This window comes from Scomber japonicus, chromosome 8, assembly GCF_027409825.1.
Source record: "Scomber japonicus isolate fScoJap1 chromosome 8, fScoJap1.pri, whole genome shotgun sequence".
NCBI classification, from domain to species: Eukaryota; Metazoa; Chordata; class Actinopteri; order Scombriformes; family Scombridae; genus Scomber; species Scomber japonicus.
Genome location: NC_070585.1, coordinates 28,589,800 through 28,607,001, shown reverse-complemented (window position 1 = coordinate 28,607,001; position 17,202 = coordinate 28,589,800). Strand labels below are relative to the sequence as shown.

At 38.3% G+C, this 17,202-nt stretch overlaps 1 protein-coding gene across 1 annotated transcript in view; it reads right to left on the bottom strand.

The window, feature by feature from the left end:
• Positions 1 to 7,787: 7,787 nt before the first annotated feature.
• LOC128362912 (polycomb group RING finger protein 3) overlaps positions 7,788 to 17,202 on the bottom strand; it is a 77,709-nt gene continuing 68,294 nt past the window's right edge. The window contains exons 8-10 of the mRNA XM_053323774.1: positions 13,747 to 13,884; positions 10,159 to 10,239; positions 7,788 to 8,765 (exon numbers count right to left, since the gene is read on the bottom strand). Coding sequence (XP_053179749.1) covers positions 8,718 to 8,765; positions 10,159 to 10,239; positions 13,747 to 13,884 — 267 coding nt within the window. The 3' untranslated portion in view covers positions 7,788 to 8,717. The remainder of the gene's footprint in view (positions 8,766 to 10,158; positions 10,240 to 13,746; positions 13,885 to 17,202) is intronic.

The following is a 17,202-nucleotide window of genomic DNA, read 5'->3' as shown; positions in this document are numbered from 1 at the left end:
TTAAACAGTTGACCTCGAGGGTGAATACAGCCAGTTTACTGTACGAGCAGCACTCTGAGAACATTTTAGCATTTTGTGTTATGCACTCTGTCAAGTTGAGCTCAGACTCTCAGAGGGGAAGAAATAAAAAAAAATAGGCCTTCTGTTTCAACAAATAAAAGTAGCATTGTTATTTTAATATGCAGAACAAATGCTAATCACCATGTTGTTATTCATCTGGTTGCTTTTACATCTGATATTTCAGCTGCTGCTTTATTAGACAACCAGCTGACAAACATACTAACATAGTCTCACTTTTGTAAAGGTTGTTAGAAGAAAGAAGTAAGGGAGAAAGGAAGGAAGGAAGGAGGGAGGGAGGGAGAGAGGAAGGAAGGAAGGTAGGAGGGAGGGAGGAAGGAAGGAAGGAGGGAGGAAAGAAGGAAAGAAGGAAAAAAGGACAGAGGAAGGAAGGAAGGAAAGAAAGAAGGAAGGAAAGAAGAGAAGGAAAGGAGGAAGGAAGAAGGAAGGAAAGGAGGGAGGAAGGAATGGAGGAAAGGAAAGAAGTAAGGGAGAAAGGAAAGGCAAGGAAGGAAGGATGGAGGAAATAAGGAAGGAAGGAAGGTAGGAGGGAGTGAGGAACATCCAGCAGCTACTGAGCAACATTTCATTGTGTCTGTTTTGTTTAACATTTATTTAGTTTGTGAGAGAGAAACATCTGGATCTAACACCACCAGATGTTTCTTACAGTCTTCACCAGCGCCTCACTAACTTTGTCTGCCTGTAGTTTGATAATAAACTTCCTGTATGCTACCTGATCAGCACCAACGTTTGCTTTCTTGACAAGACGCCTGCTGCTGCTGCTGCTGCATTTTGGTAACCTTGGTAACAAGGCTCATGAGAACTAAGGCTGAACAATAACAGTAAATGTATTATAGAGCTAAACGAACAAGCTGAAAGAGGCTAAAAAGGTTTGAAATTTTGAGTTACTGCTTCTCTATTACTGTTATTTGATCAATTGTTAGTTTGTTAGCTTTAAAAGGTGAGAAAACCAACTACATTATTACAACTTTATTATTATATGAATCTAAATATGGGTCTATGTTGTGATGCAACCCAGTGTCCATTGGTGTAACCAGTGTTGTTTCATAAAAATCTGACAGTAAAATTGATGTGAACTAAAATGTAGGATAAATATAATGCATTTTTGCACCACAACACCATGTTTTATATCACATTTTACATAATTTGTCAAAACTTCCTGCTCAATATTGACAAAATGCTTTAAAATTTAAGTGTAGAAATACTGCAAAATGTTTTCTTTTCATTTGATGTTTTAAAATGAAGTTTTTTGTTTTTTTTTATAGTTAGGACACACTTTCCCCATTCACATCAATGAGAAAGTGTGTCCAAACTTTTGACTGTTAATGTAAGTCCACTTAAATACACTGTAGGTGGTTTTACGGTTTCACCATTTGACATTTTCAGGAGCATTTAGTCTTACTTTTGGTAAAAATGCAAATGTCATACAATGTAATACATATTAAAAAGCCTGATGCTGCTTTTAAAACAATTTATATATTGATAGTTTTGAATTGCTCAACCCTTATTTGTGTCTGACCCATATAAACCTATAAAAGTGTTTCAGATTGAGCAGCTACAGTAGGTTAACTATAATACATGTTGTGTTTTCATGTTTTCGACCCCCAAAATAACTCCACACAGCACCAGCGGCACTTTTAAAGGCATTTATTGATGAAATACACAGTTAGGTTTTGACAAAAAGCTTCTGTAGTTTTGTAAGTAAGAAATTCCAGCCCCATTCTAGACCCCAAACTCCTTGAATTAAATGTGGCAATGGAAACCAGTTCATTACATGTGCAATAAATAACAATAATACAAAAAGGAGGCAAGGAAAAGGACACCCTGAATAAGTGCCTGTGTTAACCTGGAAAACAAAAAATAAACAAAAACAAAAAAAAAAACAGTCTGAGAAAAATTGTCACAAAAAAACCAAACAGATAAGAATAGAGAGAGAGAGAGAGAGAAGAGACTAAAATAAAATCCAGTCGTTTTGTATTTCGGGTGCATTAGTGTATGTTCTGAGATTTCCTGGTCACCCTCAGGACCAGAAGGCATTAAGTGACCTGAGGACCTGACTGGAAAAAAATAAAAAGTCAAACTAAAAAACAGTGGAGTTCTAATGCTGAAACCTGGAACCATCTGAGAACCGTATATTGCACATTTTCCTTGCAAATACAATAACCACGTTGCCAGATTCACTCAATTATCTTCTTTTTTTTTTGTCTTTTTTTTTTCTGAGCTTGACCTAAAAAAAAGATACGTAGACAGAGCATTGCGGAGACATTAACACAGTTGGAATAATACAAAAAAAGAAAAGAAAAGAAAGGGAATTCCATTGCAAATTCATAATTTAAGCCATTTTTAATGCATCAGTCCGGTAATAAGTTTTCTTGAAGAAAGGAAAATACAAATTTGAGCAGAAAGAAAAAAAAATCTCTTCAAAAAATAACCAAGAAACAACTGCAGAAGTCACTTTTTCAGCATAAATAAATAACAATAATACAAAACTGGACAGATTTATTGATGACATCTGCTATGGCTCATGGGGGGAAAGGAGGGGGAGGGGGGAAGGAGGAAGAGGAAGAGGAGGGGGGGGGGGGGGCATGCCACTGTGAGGCTCGGTAGCTGAGTATTGAGTGAATTTCCCAAAAAAGTTAATTCGGGAATGACTGAAACCGGCATTTTAAAACTAGCACTCGCACACAAATGTCAAGGGAGGGGTGTGGGGGGTCATTTGCAACTACTGTGTCTGTTGCCGATCCTACTCTCCTCAAGTTTCCACAATCTCTAAAAGCATCGGCCACAATCCTGAAGTGGTAAAACAATCCCATAATTTAACCAAGTCAAGCTGCACCACCCATAGCGACATGATTCAGTGCACTTTGGGCCTTTTCAGAGCCGCCAGCAGCAGCAGCAGCGCCATGCCAACGCCACCAGACTAGAGTGTGTGTTTTAGTCCATGTAGCAGTCTGAATGACCCTCAAGGTTTCCCCTCGCTGTCAAACAAAAGCCTGTCTGTGAGATTACTGAGCTTTGCAGAGAACTCAGAAATGAAGGAGAGAGAGTGAGCCGACCAACAAAGAACTATCACACTCCCAGAGTGGACGCTCATTACGGAGGAGTAAACACAGACCAGGCTTTTTTTTTTTTTTTATAAGCGATTCTGCTGCAGACAAGCTTGAAATGAATGTTGCAGCCTTCAGAGAGAAACCTTCTGAGACGTCTCCGAGTGTGCACCAAGCAGCAGGTTTACATCCTCAACCACGATCTGGTGGTGCTGCTGCTGTCAGTCGGAGTGAAGCAGCCGAAGCACCTTGAATCGTAATTTCACGAGGCTCACCCGTAGAGAGATTCAGACGGATACTGAAGGTCAAAGCTGGAGAAGATGAGCGGGAGAGCCGACATTCTGACAGATCACGGTTTGGCCTACGTGCCGAAGACCTTTCAGACCTTTCAGCGCTGATATCGAGCTCTATCTGGAGCCGGGCAGAGTCTAGCCTCCTGTAAGCCTCTTAGTTTGGCTGTCAAGCGTAGCAGCACTGATGTCTCAATGTTGGTGCCGATAAAAAAAAAAAAGAAAAAAAAAAGTGTGAACATCGATCCATTTCGGTGAGCGAGGAGGAGGATGCAAGCCAGCAGTGTTCACACATTGGTGAGAAAGTCAAATATCCCAAGTGCTCCGGAGAGAACTTTGGGAATATTAAAGCAGAATCCAATTTGATGTGATTTTTTTTTTTTTTTTAAAGTTAGATGCTCTAGACTTTCAGAGCCAATTATCTCTTAGAGATAGAGAGGCAAGTCTCAATCTGACTCAGAAAGGTGCAAACATCTCACAAGAGAAAGAAGCCTTTATAATAAGTGTGAGTTTCTCTTTGAGGCAGGAAATTGCAGATAGCGAACCTAATTTCTCACCAGCTTTTTCAGTCTATGACTTATTTAGAATTCCCTCTGTTTGCTTTCCCCGAGCAAGCCTGGGCAAGTGACGGTAGACCAAACCCAACAAATCAATGAAGGAGGGATGAGAAGGAGGAGGAGGAGAAAAAAAAAGAAGGGGCAGCACCTCCTTTATCTGCACAGCGAGACAGCTCTGACAACAGAAGACACCCAAAGACTGGAGCAGCGTTCAGGTGCAGCGCAAAGACGTCTGACAGCAGGCGTCAGGAGAACTTTGCAACACAGTGCTTTTCTGTCTCTGACCCGATTTCGTTCTTTAGAGAAGTTTGAAGTTTTGAAGTTTTGAAAAACGAGGAGTTGTTAGCACCATGGAAAGCACCAGAGGCAGAGACAGACAATCGCTGACCGTAACTGTGGCAAAGCCCCGTTTTAGAGAAGAGAGAAAAAAGAAAAAGAAGAAGACCCCACTGTTTCTTACCAGGTTGCATGTCCGTCAAACATGATCACAGAGACAACAGGACAGTGAAAAGGCGTTTTTTGTTCACACTGCAAGAGTTTGTGCTCAAGTCCAAACTAAAAATATGAGTGTTTTTCATAGATACTGAAAAGACCTGCGAGGGTGTAAAATGAAAAAAGTGTCAACTGCTGCGAGAAAGACTGTTTTACTTCTGAGATGTGACAGAAAAGGTGCACAAGACCCCTTACTCTTACATCTTTTATTTTGAAGTTTGTGCACATTTTGTCTTTTGCACCCTTTGTTTGCCACAGTCTTCCTCTTTCTTTATTTCTTACCGTTTTTATAGCGTCTAGATTGATCTGATCTTTTCGGCTTGTGTTTTCATCAATGTGGCTAAAAAAAAACTGAATTTAATAAAGTCTCATCACGCCAATTAAAGAAAACTTGGAAAAAAAATTTGGAGCCAAAAATTGAAATTTGGAGCCAGTGCAGTGTGAACACAAACCAAAAATAAAAAACTAAATAAAACAAAGTTCCTCATAATACAGCAATTTGTTGATGAAAATTGTGTTTGCAGTCATCATTATAGTAGCACCTTTTTTTTTTTTTTTTTTGGATGTTCTTCCAGCTTCATCTCCTGAGGAAAAAGCTGATGTACATTTTAAGAGATTTTTTTTTTTATCATAAACAGACTCAATGCTTACAAGAGAGAACCATTAAAACATTAGAAAAGACTCAGTAATGGGTGAATAAGTGAAGATCATGGACTGAAGTTAGAGATATCTGAATGGTAAAAAAAAAAAAAAAGATTTAATGCTATAATATGCAGGACGGCTGATACCAGGGTCAAAAACAGCATTTGCAAACTGATGTGGACTTTTTTTTTTTACTCAACGTCGACCTTACTGCTAGAAAATAAACCTGTGTATGAGCCTTTTTTTTTAGAGTAGTACTGTACTGTAAGGGGGGGTGCAACAACACCAAGTCTGCAATTACAAAAAAGACAAAGTAGCGGCACATTTATGTTATGTTTGGGGAGATTTTTCACCAAGGACTGACATGATACTCATCCAACATGTAAGACCCATTGGTTTTGGCTTTTTAAATGATTTTTTACAGAAGGCTAGAAGAAATTAGGAAACATAAGACTTGCAGTAATTGGAAAAATAGGGGTGTGGGTTTGCTGCAAATGATATTTTAATAATCAGATTTGCAGCGTAGTAAACCAGTCGAATCACCTGGAGGCTATTTTTAAAAAACAACAAATCATACTTTCTATTATTTATCACCAAAAAGCCAAAAACAATGGTCTCTTTACATCAGGTGACTGGATCTAAAAGGGCCTTGAAACATTGAACTAGTTACGACCAGAAGTGAACTGAAACATGCAGAGATGATATGAAAAAGACTGAAGGAGGAAGTTTTGGTTGAGCTGGTTTGATACAGACCTGTACTGTAGGCTAATAAACATGTTTACTTTTTAAACAGACACACACACACACACACACACACACACACACACACACAATAGGTCCTTATGGAGCAGGGTTCCTACACATCTGTCCACTTCCAAATCTGCAGATATAACAGTATAGATAGATGTTAGTATGATGGATGTTGGACGAGCTACATCCATTAAAACTGCCAATATCACAATAATGGGGAAGTTCATATTTTACACATTTATTCTCCAAATTCTTAAATGAACCTTTTTCCTTTTGCAACAGATGTGTAGGAGCCCTGCAGTGGAACAGACAGACGGCTTGTTGTGGGCAGATACAATGCACAGAGGAGGGGAAAGTAATAATTAATGACTGACGAGACAGGTCAGTGAGGTAATACTACTTTGAGGTCTGACATGGTGTTTTTTTTAGGGATCCAGTTGTGGGAACGTTACAAAGGGTTGTTGTTGTTGGGTTTTTTTAATCTTTTTATAGAGAAGTTTAGCTTTGAATGTGGTCGAGTTAAGACATCTCGTTGATTTCAAACAGAACATCGGTTTTGCTGTGTCAAACAGTTAAGAAGCTCCCGAGGAACAACCTTTTCCTCAAGATTAAGAAAAGTACATTTATATTTATAGAAGCACCAAAAATGACTGAGCTGTAAGTCATTTTTCTTTTTTTTTTACTTTTTTTTTTAAATATTCAGAATTTCATATCAAAATCTTCAAAAAAGAATCAAAATCTCCTGTGCGAAACCTGAATTTGTGAATTATTTCTCAAAAAAGACTAAATTTCGACATATTGAAAACTGACTACTCTGCAAAAAAATCTCCCCTCCCTTAAGTTTTTACACTGATTTGTATGACGACAACAATATCCGCTACTAGACTTTCAGAAAATTTCATATACTGATTTTCTTGAACGCTGATCCGCAGCTCCGACTGGCAGTGAGAGGTGACTGAAAAACACCCCCAAAAAGACCCTCCGCATTAATGTGACATCTGTAATCTGCACTCACTGCGCTCAAACCGGCTTTTATATTATACTGCAGCTCTGTTTTGCTTATACTTTGCTTTGAAATTACAAATGTCCAGTCACTTCCTGTGTGTGTGTGTGTGTGTGGAGGGGAGGGGAGGGGGGGGGTATCCATACTTTTAAAACCAAACATTAATTTTGGAAATATGATGAGAAGCCCCGCTTTGTTGCAGCCCAACTTTGTCGTTAAGGCTGTTTCAGAATGATTGAGACAAGTGTATATTATTATTACATTTACATTAAAAAAAAAAAAAAACTATTGCAGCTATTCGCACAATACTTTAGCAGAAGGGAGAAATCGATGGTGTAAGTGTGCAGAATGCCAAACACATCTGCCGTTAGCAGCTCAAACCAAAAAGCTGTAAACATGAGGGTGAGTAAGTATTAGCCAGCCCGTCGCTGCTGCTGAAAGACTGCAGGAACACAAGGACGGATATTATTAAGGACTGCATGGTGTACAAACATGAGATTATAGTCAATAAAAATGCAGCTTCTCTGCGTAAATGTTGCATTTTTATGTCTTGCAAAGCATTTTTTAGAACATGAGTGTTATTGTGTAGCATTATTGTTCAGATAGATCTCGTTTATATTGTCAAAAAAAAAAAAGAAAAAAAAAGAGAAATAACTGTATTAGGAGAAGGTAGGTGAGATGAGGAGCATGGTGGTGGTGGTTGTGGTGGGGTGGGGGGTTAAGGGGGGGGGGGGATAGTTTTTGAAGCTTTCTCCTTTATCTGCCATGAGGTGTTGTAATGCTATGAGAGCAATGTAAAATACGTAGACCCCACATACACACAAATGGCAAAGGATTTGATATATTTTGTTTTGTGTCTTTCTCCGACAACATAAAGATGCATTTAATATATTTTGATACTGATAGTGAGTCTGTCTTTAAAAAAATCCTAATTTATCACCTTTTCGGAACAAGTCGCCCCCAACATATAGATAGCACTTCTGGGATCCACTCTTTTTTTTTTTCCTTTTTTTTTTTTTTTTTTTAACAGTCTAAAGTCTCTCTTACTCTCTTTCAATCACTCTCTGTCTCTGTAATGACATTTTATGTACAATATTGGTATATAGAACATAAATTACTACACAAATTTTTTTTTAAGCCTATTCACAATTGACAATCATCAAGAACCCAATAGCAAATTAGACAAAGCCAACAAAATGAAATTAAAAAAAACAACAAAAAAAAACAAACAAGAGACAAATTACTTGATAAACTGCTTAAGATTGATGCCTATTATATAACTTTTTCCATATACTTTCTGTGCTCCCAAGACGTGTCGAGTGAATTGGTGGAAAGGAAGAAAAAAACAAAACAAAAAAACACCTTTTTTTTTTATATAAAAACGTTCTCCTCTCCTCTCAGTCTTTGTCTCGGGAGGACGAAGCTCAAAAAGACGGTCACGTGATTCCCGACATCTTGTTTGCGTGTAAACAGAGCACCAGTAGTGTCTTGGTTCCATGTGTCTCTTCTGTACAAAAGTATAAATATATGCTTTCTCTCCATTTGTTTTTTTCTTTTTTGTTCTTTTTGTTTTGTTTTGTTCACATATCTAGGATGTAGCAGACAAAAAAAATGGTTGTTTTAGTTCCTAAAAACACGCCAGTGTTGCAGTACCTGTGCTGGAGGTTCGGCCAGTTCTCATTGTATTTTGCGTCCTCTCCCCCCTTTTTAGATCCCGATTTGCTGGCTTGTGTGGACTTTTACCGTCGGGTGTTTGCTTGGTGTTGGTTGATCGTCTTTGCATAAATTAAAAAGGTTTCGGCACAGTCCGCGGCCACCGGGCCAAAAGAAAAAAAAACAACCGTTGTGTCCGTTTTAGCTACAGCAGATCCATCTTGGGTCTGTAATGGAGCAGGAGGGGAGATTTCTGGAACGAAAAAGACAAAAATATTACTTCAGCACAAGTCCGGTTTTTGTGTGAAACCTCTTACTAGACTTTTTGCTAAACCCTAACCCTCTAAATCAAATACTAATTAGCACAATAGGTCTGTCAAGCTTTGCCTGAAGTGGTGCACATGAGGCTACAGTAAGAAAAACAAGAGTGCTGAGTCAGCATTGTGTCACGTAACGATGAAGTAAACACTTAAAACCCTTTTGACAGGCTTCTCATTTTGATAGAAAACAGATGGAAACATTTAAAGTCAGTTTTCAACCAACGTTACCTCAGAAAACTAACCTAACATTAATTAGCTAGTTGGCTACCTACAGTCGTCATTTTAGCCTGCAAAAAACCCTAACCCTCTAATCCAAACACTAATTAGCACAGCAGTCCTGTCAAACTTTGAAGCACATGAGGCTAGAGTAAGAAAAACAAGAGTGCTGAGTCAGCATTGTGTCACGTAGTCATGAAGTAAACACTTAAAACACTTCTCATTTTGATAGAAAACAGCTGGAAACATTTAAAGTCAGTTTTCAACCAACGTTACCTCAGAAAACTAACCTAACATTAATTAGCTAGTTGGCTACCTACAGTCGTCATTTTAGCCTGCAAAAAACCCTAACCCTCTAATCCAAACACTAATTAGCACAGCAGTCCTGTCAAATTTTGAAGCACATGAGGCTAGAGTAAGAAAAACAAGAGTGCTGAGTCAGCATTGTGTCACGTAGTCATGAAGTAAACACTTAAAACACTTCTCATTTTGATAGAAAACAGCTGGAAACATTTAAAAATCAGTTTTCAACCAACATTACCTCAGAAAACGAACCTAACATTGATTAGCTAGTTGGCTACCTACAGGCTATGAAATATCAAGCAGCTTTTGTTTACTTATGTCTGAAATAAAAAGGGACCAATAGTTTTAAAAGCTACCACAAGCTTCGAGTGTTGAATCAGCATCAACATGCGGCGCTAGAATGAAAAGTCTGACAGGCGTCGAAAAGGTAACAAAGAGGAGCGGAGCCATTAAACTGATTTAGCTCAGCTGGATGAAATAATAATACTACTACTTATAAAAATAAGAAGAATAGAAGAAAATGAAGCTCAGTACAGAATTATAGAGCTTTCAATCTCATGGAGGTTTAAATCTAATATTTGACCTGAGAACCTTTTTTTTAATAATATATTAATATATTTGAATCAGTTGTTTGCGGCACATTTGTTATGCATGTAGACAATCAATAAAATCATATTAGACATACAAATAAATAAAACTGAATTTACAGATGCCTTTATAATGCAATTTAACTCTTGTATTAACTGATTTTTATACTATTAGCACCACACTGTGATCAAATATCCTCCTTTTTGAAGCATTCATTACCTTAAATCTCCATCTTGTCACAACAACAAATTTCAACGTGTGGTCCTTTCCCAAGATTTCCTCGTTGCATAAAATGTCCAGCTGTGAAAAAAACAACAACAGAGGAGCAAATTATTGAACAATATCAGATCTGAAAATCTCCCAGCAAACACATAAAACCCTTGATTCTGCTCAGGAGGCGGAGAAACAGCGGCTGGAGGCCTCTGAGCAGCGTGATACAGGTTTAAAACTTGCACCACCTTAACTCCGCCCTTCTCCAAAACTGCTTTTTGAAGAGGAAACTGTGGGAAACTTATTTTGACATTGAGCGGCCTCTGGCAGCTGTGCAGCAGGAGTCGAGCTTTTTGGGAAGACACAATAAGTTCAATACTTAACATGAGTCTGGCTCTACTTCTCAACATGTGAAGACAACATTGATATTCTGCTGAGCCGTGTCTCACATCTGCATTTTCCAAATCAATACAGGACAGGAAGGGAGGGAGGAAAGGAAGGAGGGAGGAGGGAGGTAGAGCGCCTGAACACTGCCACAGCGCCACCTGCTGGCTCTCTCTTTGATGGATGAGCAGCAGCCGGCCTTTATCAGCAACCACAGAGGGGTGAAAACAGTCTGTGATTAGAGAGATAATCCGGAGGAAGAGCTGAGAAGCTGTGATTTCTTGAAAAAGAAATAAAAAAATCCCCCAAAAAGAAAAATCAATGGAAGCTTTTCATGTCGGTGGAAAGAAAAAACAACAAAAACAAGCCTCATCTTCTTTGATTTGTTCATACTGAGCAGGAAGTTGTGCCTGAGCTTTGATAATCCTAACCAATATGAGACCAAAGGTAAAGACGCTCCTTCTAGAAATACTGTTTTAATATATGAGTCATTGTTTTAGTCACTTTTCTAAGCAAACATGTCCATAATTCAGTGGTTTATAGAGACTGTGAAAGGTTATCTCTAAAATTGTAGTTCCCAAACTAATGTTCATGATACCTACAAGAGCTCACAAGGTGAATCTGAGATGATTAACAAGAGAGAGGAAAGGAAAGGAATAAGATATGTAAGAAAGCGTGCCTCCAAATTTAGAGAAGAAAGTTCCTTAATGGGTTGAGAAAAGTCTTCTACTTTTTAAGCTAAATAAACATTTAAACTCTTTAATTAATCATTCAATACGTAAATTGTTATTATTTATATCTGAATCATTATTTTAGTCACATTTTTTAAGCAAAAGCGCCTATAATCCAATAAGTTTATAGAGATTGTGGAAGGTTTCTCTCTAAAATTGTATTTCACTAATTAATGTTCATGATTCCCATAAGAGCTTGCAGGGTAAATCTGAGACAAGTCCTCTACTTTTTAAGTTAAATAAACATTTTAAACTCCATTTAATCATTAGGAAAAAAGCAACTTCACTAAACTGAAAACATGATCACTACAGGAGCTCTCAAGGTAAATCTGAGATGATCAATGAGAGAAGAAAAATGACTTTTCTCAATAGCTGTCCAGTGAGAACAATGCATGCCTCACAAATGTTATAAAACTCTATTTAATCACTAAGCTGAAAACAAGCTTGTTTTTCTCGGCTCATTAAAAGATTTTCTGAGGCAGAGACAAACTGTGACAAAGGGTCACAAGAGACCTACAAGCCGAAACACTGCTCTAAAATGTGATCATCTTGTAAGAAAGCTTTAATTAAAATGTATATTGTTAGTATTTTTAATGATATCTTAAGAAGATTAGTTAACTAGTTTTTTAAAGAGGTTGGTTTGCTCGGTTTGGGTGTTCCTTCTCTTAACGGATTCACACATGCGGCTCCTGAGAGACTTTTAGATGGGTGACAGGACCACAACAGCGGGTTTACAAACACGATGATTGAGTAAATGCCGCACTGTTCTCTGACAAAGCGCCGTGTTGTAAAAAGCTCCGCGGCTCGGCTCGTCGCTGAAAAAACTGAATTTGTTCGAACAACAGCTTTTGATAGTCAATAGATAAGGATAACAATGGCTGGCGGAGAGAGAGCGACCGCCTTGCCAAAGTTGTGCTATGGAGGCCGACGATATGATGGAGCCTTCCCACTCATCTCTGTGACAGCCAGTGAAGAGGGGAAAAAAAAGAGACACAGAGAAGAAGAGAAAAATAGAAGACAACAACAAGGCGCCTGCGATGATTATTCACAGCATCTTAAAAATCCATCTGTCCAATTGTCCCCCCCCCCCCACCCCCCTCCCCCCTCGCTGCTGTGAACGGGGTGGTAAAGATGATAGATAGAAAAATGACTAACTCTACATATAACAAGTTGGATTGTTCCTTTCAAAATTTAACAAAAACATAAATTAGTGCAGGAAAAAGTACACTGAACTAACTTCCATGTCATTTCTTTTCATTATTATATATACATACACACAGTTACACACATCACACATTTTTTACTTTGCACTAAAATCAACACTGCCAATTAGTTGTATATACTTACATTACATTTTATTTATTTTATTACATTTGCTATTTTGCTATTTTATTATGTATAGTTTGTTCTTTATATTCTTCTATATTATATGTTATCAACACTGTGTGTAATGCTGCTCTCTCTCAACTCACTCTATCTATCCATCCATCCACCCCTCTCTCTCTCTCTCTCTCTCTCTCTCTCTCCATCCATCCATCCATCCACCTATCCATCCATCTATCTATCTATCTATCCACCCACCTATCTATCCACCTATCTATCTATCTATCTATCTATCTATCTATCTATCTATCTATCTATTACTCAACTTCCTGGTATAAATGTCCCACAATGCCCAGCTGGTGCTCTAAAAACAAGTTAAAACAAACGCCAAGAACTAAAAGAGATTTGTTCCAAAATTGCTACAAATCCATTTTTGGGAGACAACATGCACTCTTCAACATGATTGTATCAACAGTATTTGTTAAACGGAGGAATTAAGACTGAGAACGGTAATCCATACGATTAATTTGTCACATAATTGTGTGATTTTGGGCTAAAACTCCTTGGACTGAAAACTACTATTTAACCTATGATGCTTGTTTCCTGTCAAAAAACACCCAGTTGAAACCTTTTAATTAAGAATAATTAATAAGCTTTGGTGATTATGTACTAATTAAACCTTTTCTGTCTTCTATTTATGTTCCTTTCATGATAAAAAACTATGTAAAATTGCAAAATACAATGTGGATTCTGACTTTTGGGGGATTTTAAGTAAAAAACTGTTTTAACTTGGCCAAATGTGCCAAAAGTTTAATTAACATTAATATATATTTGAATATGTTTATTTACCTTGTGATTGAAGTAGTTTTATAATCTTATTTAATCACTAAAACTACATTTGGCATGTCACAGATTTAGCAGTGGTCACAAAATTATGTAATTTTCGACTGAAATGAAAACCAATATTTAACCTGTGATGCTCCTTTAGAAGAATTATTGAAGTTTATGTACTAATTAAACCCTTTCTGCCATTTATTTATTGTCCTTTAAAGACAAAAACAATGTAAAACTTGCAGAAATACACCATTACTAAAACTACATTTTTTTCTCTCAGCTATACTGCTTTTTCCAGGCAGGTGAAGCTTGTCATTATCTGTACCTCATTAAATGATGTCAGGTTAAGCTTTTTGGCGATGAACTTCTTGAGGTGGAGGACTGTGGCTTGTGCTGAACAGCGTATCCACTTGCGCTTGAGACCCCGAAGCTTGCTGCTGTTGCACTCCAAGCAGATGCTGACCTGTGAGGAGAAACGAAACACAGAGCGAAGGTTTAACATCTGCTACTGTGGGGCAAATAAAAAAATACAGCACGGTTAAAAGTTAGAGACAAATGAACGTAAACCATGAATGCATCAGAGTCAGACTATCAATACTTAATGTGGGTAAAAGACTGCTTAAATTGCTATTAACAAGGCAAGATTTCCCAAAAAACATGTATATTTTTTGGGGAATACAGCACATGCAGCTCATGTATAAATATATAATAAGCCCTGACTGTTAAGTGGATTGAAAGCTGCTCCCCTCATGAATCTTAAAGACTTTTCTGGACCTGATTAGCCGCTAACGAGTCAACATTTCCACTTTCCCAACACATAAAACACTTTAGCATAATGCTAATACAGCATGCAAACTGGCTGTAAGCATGTTCACAAGCTAAATAGAACATACATGACATAATAAACATGTGCGCCTTTGCATATCAATTTTTTTTTTTGCATGAAACCGCATTAGCATGCTAATCTTAGCATTCAGCTCGAAGCAAAAGCCTGACAAACTGCAGCTTAGTGTGCTGCTGGGTCATACATGAATTCCTCATTGCAAATTTCACATAATTTGTCTAATTGGAAATGTCCCAAGCAGAGGATTAACTCATGGAGGTGAAGCTAATCTCTGCAAAGCTTTCACATCGAGTTCAGCTTTACTAAACTCTTATATTTCAAACTGTCTGCTAACACAACCACTCTGTCCAAAATGAAAGGAAATGCCTTCAAGTTTTAGCAAAATCTTTTACATAAACTAATTTTCTGTTCAGATAAACAGTGAAAACACTCTCCTGTATTGTATGGAGTAGATTATGTAGCTGTGGTTTTAGTTGGCTAGGTAGCACTTTTTTTAGGAAGCTAGTAATTCTTGCTAGGCCTTAAACTGGTGAAAGATGACAATGTAGTACAATGTAGCTTGACAGAGCTCGTCTTTATTTCTTTATTCTTAAGATTTTAGGTTGTATGTTTCACTATAGGAGAGCTACCTGATGAGCTCTGATGGCTCTGTTGGCTCCTCCTATGGTAAATGGTAAATGGACTGTACTTATATAGCGCTTTTACACTACATGTCTCATTCACCCATTCACACACATTCATACACTGTTGGAGCAGCAACGGGAGCAATTTGGGGTTAAGTATCTTGCCCAAGGACACTTTGACTGGAGGAGCCAGGAATCGAACCACCAATCGGTGGACAACCGCTCTACCTCCTGAGCCAAAGCTGCTCTTGCATATTTCCTCTTTTGTTAGTTATTGTTTCACTTTCTTGATCTCAACAAATCTGCATGTATTACTTTTCTTGTATTGTGTTTTTTTCTCATTTTATGTGCAAATAAACTAAACTAAGCTAACAACCGGCAAGAAAAGTGCTAAAATACCACTGAAAATAAAATAAAACATGAACTCCATCTTTAGCTAACAGGGCTTTCCTCTAGCACCAACCTCGATCCAATGCAACCATTTATTCCTTGCCCTAAAGGATAAGTTTTCATCCATCAAACACTTTTGTTTTGTGCTTGGAATTAAAGATTACAGCCTCACAGTGCTGCTATATGACTGTACATGTTTAGCTTTAACATAAGATGTAAAAAGCAGAAAAACATCTGGAGCAGTGAAGCTTTGAAACCAGAATCTGTTCTCAAACCTCAACATGAGAGATGTGCCTGTTTGACAGAGTTTTCCAAGTCTCACAAAAAGTTGCTGACTTCACCAGCTCTCAGTTTGAGCCTCAGCTCTGCTTAAATTTGCACTGCACATCTCACTGAACCGGCCATCGTCTGTTTGCTTTCTGCTCATTGGCTTCTTTCAGATAAGCGGGGTGTCACTGCTATTGGCCCATGCGCTTGTTTTTCTTCCCCCTGAGGTGACACGGTAGGTGGTTTTGGCAGTCGGTGGTTGCAGGAGTCAGAATGCATCACTGCCAACCGAGTTTCTTCTCCCACATATCAAATAATAGGAGAGGAGGCCTTATGTTTCTTCACTTGTGGGTGTCTTCTGTCACAATCACTCTGTCTCTCTCTCCCTCTTTTTATATCTCTCTCTCTTTCCACACAAGAAGAGCTAACATTACCCCTGGTTTCTGCTTAAACTGCAAATCATCTATATCCTCCAAAATAAACACCCGGCAATGCCTCGGTGGTCCCCCCTGCCCCTTTATAAGCAAAGAACAACCCTATAATGTACATATATATCTGCTTTCCAGTAGCGATGGTGATAAGGGAGGCTCGTAATGTGAAATAAAAGCTTTGGTGGTGATCTGGACTCCACAGCGGCTCCACGGCAGTCTGCGAGTCAGTTTCATTACATTATAGTACATTAGTGACGTCGTTATGGAGCCGCTGAGTCCTGCTACAGCTACACAGACTCACAGATGGGATACATTTAAGCTGTTTTATTTACTGTTTGGTTATAGCCGATAATCAGTACATCATGATATATTTTGGACTCATTATTTCATTACAAATCAGAAACTTTAAAGAGGGTGCAAAAATTTCAGGGTTGTAGATGGAAGTGGCCCCTGAACGCCCCCCTGTGGCCAAATGGAGATGTTATGTTATTGAATAAGAGGTTTGACTGAATAGCATGGTCCTTAAAAAGATGTGAATAATCATGGGGATACATTAAACTGAGGGGGGCTGATCAGTTTTCAAGAACTGTGCTTCCTTTTGCATCTACCAGGAGCATCTTTACTATTGTACCTTCAACTACAGAGGGGGTTCACAACTATAAATGCATCAAGTGGTGAGCTCACACCAGACACCAGAGGACTTGTGTCAGCCATAAACACTGAAACAGAGGAACCAACCTTTGCTCAGGCCTGGATTAAGAAATTGGTCTTATTTGGGAGAGCATCTATTCATCCCACAACCTCAATCATCAGCTGATTCAGAGGCTCTAACCTTGCACCACCTGTATGATTCCCTATGAAACAGGCAGCTACACATAAATTGTCTATCTATAAAAATATCTGACACATTTAAAACACATGACATGGGAATACAAGATCTATGACTTAGTGAGAAGTGGCACTAACTGTCTGATATGACCATAGATTGTATATAAGTGTCATGGCAGCTCCCCAAAACTGAACCTGAAATATCTCAATCTCAATCGCTCCCTTTGTGCAGGTACAGGTCATAAATCATGTTGTTATTGTTGTTTGCGAGACTCACAGATGTCACTGATGCAATGGTGAGGAAAATCAAGAAAATATCATACGTGGCTTTTTATTGTTGTGCAGAGAATAAGCTAAACACTACTCAATGATCTCATTACTGAGCCCTGAGGCAACGT